This window comes from Buceros rhinoceros, unplaced genomic scaffold, assembly GCF_000710305.1.
Source record: "Buceros rhinoceros silvestris isolate BGI_N320 unplaced genomic scaffold, ASM71030v1 scaffold21109, whole genome shotgun sequence".
In the NCBI taxonomy this organism is placed as follows: domain Eukaryota; kingdom Metazoa; phylum Chordata; class Aves; order Bucerotiformes; family Bucerotidae; genus Buceros; species Buceros rhinoceros.
The window spans coordinates 1-7,338 of NW_010431233.1; the positions used below are offsets into that span (position 1 = coordinate 1).

Below are 7,338 nucleotides of genomic sequence, written 5' to 3' on the forward strand. Positions count from 1 at the left end.
TTCTACACACACACACACAACTTCTGGCAGTTTAATGCCTTTTTCACAATTTAAATCCTTCTAAGAAATGCTTGTTTCAGCATATAATAATAACTTAATCTGAAAAATGTGTTTACAGTTTTAAGTAATTTCCCTATTTTGTATTTTAGTTAACTCTTTAGGTGTAAATTTAGAGCCAGTGTTTTCAAGCCTTCCTTGGAAGTTTTGTTCACATAAATAGGCAAGCGAAGAAGCTAAATGACAACAAAATCTGCTGCTTGTAAAACTTTCTGTGCTTAAAATAAAAAATACTATTTTCTTCTTAGGTTATAAATGTTCCAGGTTTTTTTGCTCCAAGTTTGTTTGGTTTTTTTAACACTACCACACTACACACACGGGGAAAAAATCCCAAATCCGTTGCTTTTTTAACTGTTTAGCTCAGATTTCATAGTGAGCTTTTAAATCTCTTTGTATGTTCAGTGAAAAAAAAATTGGAAGTTAGAAAAGGTTGTGTGGAAAAAAAGAAAATAGCTGAAGTTTCTGGGATTTGTGGTTTTGGTTTTGTTTGGTTAGGTTTTGTCTGGGTTTAATAAAAGACTATTCTTTCAGCTTTGCAAAACATGATTCTACATCCCAGGCTCGCATTGTCTGCTTTTTATTTTTGAGGTTTTGTCTGAGAAGTTACTGTTTCCTTTGAATAACAATCGTCCTTATGGCCCCCAACTGCCTCGGTTCTCACTGAAGTTTACTATATATAGTAGTCTGTAAGATAAGAACATCTGGAGACTGAGATGCTATTTCTTAAAGCTGAAATGTCCTCATTGAGGAGGGATTCTGTCAGGTCGTTGCAGTGTGATATCTTGCGGAAATAAGAGCCTCCCCTTGCTGGTTGGCTGCAGGCTTGAGGGGCGCCAGTTACTGGCTCAACTGGTACATCTTTTCCTGGGTAGCTGGGTGTGAGTATTATGTAAAACATTTTTGAGAATAGGAGAATGGTTTTGGATACTGTACTGAGGAGATGTGAACGTAGTGGTAGAAGTATCATTAGAGCAGTGGGTTTGGGTACATGAAGTTTGAGGTTGTGGGCAAGGCTGCTCTTCCACTGCAAATGGAAGAGTTAGTGGCAGCATAAAAAGTCATCATGAGAAGTCACTGTGGAGGTGGTCTTAAGTACTGATCTGCCTGAGCTTGGGTTGACCAACAGTTGGGTTGATTGGATGAAGTGGTTGACACCAGGTTGTGCTGTAAACCAATGATCACAGCGGGAAAATTCAACGAAAGCAGTTGCCGTTTGTCCTTGAAGGTCAAGAGCAGTAATGGAGACTAGAACATAACACTTCTAACCTGTAATAGGAGTTGCTAGTTGTCTTTTTGCAAGGTGTTGTTTGTCATCAGTAATGATGACTAAATCAGAGGATGAATTTGATAGCATAACAAATTGAATTTGTCAAAACAGTTCGGAAAATATTTTACGAGAAATATGGAGAGCCCAACAGTCTAGCAAATCAAAATGAAAGTTTTATTGTTGTCCATATAGAATGACTACTGTTTTTAAACACAGTTAATGGAAGGAATCTCAAAACCCCTATATGACATTGACTATTTTAACAACTGTGTCTCTTTGAAGTTATTTTTCATAGCCTGTTTTGCAGTGAGGTGGGTTTTTAAAACATTTTGGGAGGTACTTTTTATAAAGACTATAAACTCTGATACTGGGTCTTAAACTTGATATTCAAACATTTAATGCATGTATTGTTATTTGGCATAGCAGACCTTTTTTTGAGTCTTGGCATATGAAAGTAGAGTAAATATCAGGGTCTGTTAGTAAATGTCTGAGATTCAGCTTCTGACATAACACAATTTTGACACTGAGAGGTTTCTAGAGTGGGAAAATAATTTCAAAATATCATGACGTTACTGCCCAGCTGTATGTAACCACATCATCATATTAAATATAGAACTTTGACTCATTAGATTCTCTACATAACAAAGGCTAATATCATCTGCCCCTGTGGTACTAATTCTAAATTTGAATATGGTTTGAATTTATACTGCACTTTAAACTTGGCGTTTGACAGCTCAAGACACTACAAAAAAGTCCATTGAAAGAGGAATGTGGAAATACGTGTAGATTCTTATGAACTGTGAGATAATTGAACAGTTGTTTTTAATTCTGGGGCAAGTCCTTGAAACATGTTTCTGGAGATTTGATGTTTATATAAGGCCCTTACAAGTTTATTTTTACTCAGCCAAATGCTTTTCTTTATTGCCCTTCGTGCTAATTGTGTTTTGGAAAGAGAATGTTCTTTCCCAGACAACTCTTACCTTCATGTTTTCAATACAGTAAAAAGATCATATAGCTATATATTTTTAAAAATTAAATAGAAAAATATTTTCTAGTTAGTAAAAAAGGATTTAAACATGTAGTAAGTACTTGTTGAGCTTAAATGTAATAACAATTACTTTTCATTATTGGAGTCTGGACTTCTCAATTTCTGTTTTAGAGCTTATAAAGTATTTAGTAGGTTTTTAAACACCATGGGTAAACATTGGCACATGCCAGTGGAGGGATGTACTGCATTATTACATGTACGTTGTGAAATAGTATCAGTGTGAACGAAAGTAAAATACAACTTCTAGAAATAAGAGCTTGCTGTGTTATATCACATTCAGCAACATTCTCAGAACAAAGTACGTGTTTTCATTGAAAGCTCTGTGTCGAAATACAGCAAAAATGCTGGAAGAATTTAGTGGATTAAAGAACAATTGCTGGCTTTTATAACTACACTAATAAAATTATTTTGAGTGAATGTGTAGTGAAAAACGCTCTTTTCAACATGTTTCACTAACGCATTAAGTAATAATGGTCATAGCTCAGAAGTTTATTGTTCCATTGTTATTAAAACCTTGGCTTTGTTCTGTCTGTTAAACTTCTTGTTTGTCGGCAGTCAGATTTGGTAGGGTACACATTGTCTCAGTTAATGTACTGAGCATTACAAGGAGAAATGCTAAATCCTTCAGAGGTTGCCTTTTGTGATCCCACTTCAGGTAGAGAGATTTACAGATACCCATAGGTTACTTCTATTAAGAGTTTGGGGTGGAGGAAGAATAAATCATCACATAAAAAGTGTTAGTAAATCTCTTACTTGCTCTGTCTTGAATTAGTGTATTACACCATTACTGATTTTTTTGTAGCTTTATAAATTTCTATGAAGTTACTGATAGTAGCAGTAGTGCAGGAAAAGAAAAACACTGCTAGTTTCTGGCCATTTTCTGGTTTATATTTAGGGGGATAGTGTGTAAAAACATGACTTTTCATGTATGTTCACTGATCGCTGGAATTCAGCTTTAACATTATGGTTGCTTGTCTCCTTATTTTGTCGTAAGGGGGCCTACTTGATTGAAGAGTCTCCATGGAGTGTTCCCTAGTTTGGGTAGGGTTGAGGTCAGAAAAAAAGTGCAATACAGTGCTTTCTTAATAAGTAAAAAAAAAAAAAAGGCAGTGAGGGGGTAGGTTATGCCTTTAATGCATAGTTGCTTCAGAGTTCTACTTTGAATGTAAAGGAATAGCCCAATGGGAATAAAAGCCATCTAGTATTTTCATATCATTCAGACTCCTAAGGGTTTTGTTTGTTATTGTCTTCTATTATTTGGAAGGGAATAAGCTGAGCTTCTGGTGAATTATTGCAGAAAATTGATTACTTATCTGAAAACCAATTGCAGTTGATGTATGTTGCTTATTAAAAGATAATAGAAATAACGGAAATCTTCAAGCTATAAATATTTATCTCATGTGACATTCCTCAGTTTAACTTCAGTAGTTCAAACTGTTTCTTGAAAAGGAAGAACCATCAGCAGGTTTTCAGTTCTCCTTTTTATTTCGATAGAAAGCTTGACTTGAGTCATAATTGCGTCAGTCTTTGCTGCTCAAAATGTTGATGTTTTTATTTTTATTTTATTTTTATATTAGTGGTATTTCTGGAAGTATTAATAATTTGTGTTTTGTTTTGTTTTGGTTTTTTTGAGCAGATTATGACAGTACCAAATGATCCCTATACTTTCCTCTCTTGTGGTGAAGATGGCACTGTAAGGTGGTTTGATACTCGAATCAAAACAAGTTGCACAAAGGAAGATTGTAAAGATGTAAGAGTGAAATCTTTTAATAAAGATGACCTAAATGTAGAGCTGTACATCATACAAACATAGGATATGAATTCTGGTAAGGCTTTTAGAAATAACAGGTTTCAGGGTCGTTGGTGGAGATGACAACATGTTTCCCAAGAAACAAAAAAAAGTTTGGGGAGTCTTTTTTCTTTCTTTTATTTTGTTTTAATATCTCCTTTGGCATTTTTTAGTTTATGAACTTTGGTGTGAGGCTTCAGATACGGTGAAAAGATTCTGTGTTGAAATCGAATCTTGATCTGGTTTACATTAGTTACTATAGAGTGCAGAGTTGGAGGCAAAAAACGAGCATTGAAAGTCACCTACAGCCTGTGTTCCAGAGCGTCCCGTGTCTCTCTGTAAGAAAAGATTTGGTAATGAATTATACTAGATCAAATTAGTCACTGGTATTACTCCTAGAAGGTAAGGCATTTGTGCTGTCCACTGTGTTTGGATTTCAGAAACAGTTTTGATATTGAATTGGAGAAAATCTGACACTGAAGTATGTATTGCTACTCTAGATTAGTTTTATTCTGCTTACCAGTTCCCAGGGTTTCTTTATTTCTTTTCTTCTGTCCAATTATCTGCCCATAGATGAAATCTGTTCTGATCCTTTATATGAATTTAGATTGTTTCTGCGTATTTGTTACTCTTCTGACTCAACAGTTATCTATGTTTCCATAGGAAAATCCAAGGTGCAAGCTTGAATAAATCTGTAGTTGTGATACTTATCTACTCTTAAGTGTTTGTTCCTGTGGTTTGTTTTGTTTTGTTTTCTTTTTTTAGTCGATCTCAGGCTGTATTTCTTTCTCTGATAGCTTTTCTTCTATGCAGTGGCTTTTCTGTTTGACGTATTTACAACCTATCTTCACAGGGCCAGACCTAGTTTTCTCAAAACCACCTTGACTAATGGGCCTGTGTCCTGAAATGAAAAGTAGACTTATACTTGAAATGTTCAGAGCTATTATTTGAATGCTATGTTTTTGTTTGTTCCAGGATATTTTAATAAACTGTCGGCGTGCTGCCACTTCTGTTGCTATCTGTCCACCAATCCCGTACTATCTTGCTGTGGGTTGTTCTGATAGCTCAGTAAGAATATATGATCGGCGAATGCTTGGTACAAGAGCAACAGGTAGGAACCATACCTTACAGTAAGCTTTTCTAACCATTTGCATTTCCAATTTCAGATTATTTTTCTCAAAATAGATGGTGGATGACTGACGCATAATACTGAATGAAGTGTAGCTTTCTTCTCTGAGAACAATGCTTTGTAGTAATAGTAATTTCACGCTCATACTTGCTAATACTCAAATCTTCTCAAATAAGTAAACTTAATCTCTTCATCCATCTCAGAACACATTGTATGAATACCGAATGCAGAAAAAGGCATTTTGTAATGTCTCTTTTTTTGTCTTGAAGCATGCGATTCCAAGATTCCAAAAAGTTAGTGACTGCAACCTGCAGTGGTCCAGTCTGAGTTTTAATTAAGTTCTTATCTTGTACATTGCCATGCTGGAATGCGTTGTCTCTTATGGGAAAGGATCTTGTGAAGCCTATCAGTAGTTGTTTCTATGGCTAACGTAAATTTACTGAAAAGCTACAAATTCTTCAGGTGAAAGCTAGCATGCCTCAAATGCTTACCAAAGAATTTTATTAAAAAATTTCAGGTGACAAGCAAAAGTGCATTAGGTAGTTGTAACATATCTCTTTCTTATAGTATATGATTAGTGTTTGTTTGAATGCATATGAATTAATACACGTAGCTGTGCATAAACATTCATACGAGTAATCAGTGTCACAAAATCTGTCATTTCTTGCAGCATTTTCCTGTTGATAATTGTGATGGAGGAGAAAGGCAGCAGTAAAGATCACTCAATAAACATAAAAATGCCCCTATCTCAGGCTAACCTTTTAAGAAAGATCTCTCTTTCATCACAGTGGTCAGCAAAATTCTGTGAGAACTGCCTGAGGAACAGATTTGGAGGGGTGGGGGTGGGGTGGTGATTAAAAGGTGTGATGTACTTGCTCCTGTATTGTTACAATACAGGAGTAAGATGAATTCCAGTGTGCTGGAAGAGTGAAGTGATAGAGTAAAGGAGAGAAAAGAAAATTTTGAAGATTGTAGTTTTCTGGATATATTGGTATAGTGTTCTCTTGTCTGTTTTGGGGGGCTTGGGGTTTGTGTGTTTGTCTGTTGTTTTTTTTTTTTAAAGGTTAAGTATTCTGTGACTTGCAAACTATTGATTTTCATTTAAAACTTTCTGTTTCAGTCCTTATGTAGTGTGAGATGATAAACTCTGAACTTGTCTGTGGTCAAGGACAGACTGTTGCACATGCTAAGCCACAACAGATATGCCAAGTGGGAAACAGTTACATGCCAGATTGAGTTTTTGGAACAGTCTGTTTTTCTCAGTGTTAGATCTTCTTATAGATAACTTTTATCTGCTCACAAACTTGTAATTCTGGAATGTAAGTTTGTTTTAGTGTGTGGAATGGAGGTGAGTTGTCAGGGACCATGGTAAGTCCAATGTATTGTATAGTTCTGCAGTTTCAAAGTGATAGTATCATTATGTCTCAAAGAAAAAACAGCATTTTAAAAAAATGTTTTGGGTAGAAAAGAGGACATGTATGTCCTTAAATTTTCAACATTCCATATAACTAATTCCTTTCTAATTTGTGTGTAGATACAGATTTGCGTTATTATTGCATAAATGTTTCCTAGATTCCAAAATGTCCATTTGTACTACTTTTGACAGATAGCATCGGCACACCATCATGTGATGGTTATGTGATATATGAATATATATATATGAGTGTGGTTTTTAATTCTTTTTTTACTGATGTACATAGTGTTTGTAGATAAAAATAGAAAATACTAACAAGATCTGGTATGTCACATCAGATCCAATTTAATGCAGAAGCTAAGAATACTGAACTTTTCTCTGATCATATTCTGTTGGATGTTAAATAATAAGTATATTGAAGCTGTTGAAAATTTGCAATAGTAAATGCGTCATTTCTTTCTCTCTCTCCTCTTCCCCCCTGCCCCCCCCCCCTTTTTTTTTAATATAGGGAATTATGCTGGGAGAGGAACTGTTGGCATGGTGGCACGTTTTGTTCCTCCCCATCTCAATAACAAATCTTGCAGAGTAACATCTCTATGTTATAGTGAAGATGGTCAAGAGATCCTTGTTAGTT

The 7,338-nt window shown here is 35.3% G+C and overlaps 1 protein-coding gene across 1 annotated transcript in view; it reads left to right on the plus strand.

Annotated features, from left to right (window-relative positions):
- Positions 1-4,008: 4,008 nt before the first annotated feature.
- Positions 4,009-7,338, plus strand: part of DCAF6 (DDB1 and CUL4 associated factor 6) — a gene marked incomplete at its 5' end in the record, with an annotated part of 57,159 nt that continues 53,829 nt past the window's right edge. The window contains 3 exons of the mRNA XM_010143365.1: positions 4,009-4,122; positions 5,137-5,272; positions 7,213-7,331. Coding sequence (XP_010141667.1) covers positions 4,009-4,122; positions 5,137-5,272; positions 7,213-7,331 — 369 coding nt within the window. The remainder of the gene's footprint in view (positions 4,123-5,136; positions 5,273-7,212; positions 7,332-7,338) is intronic.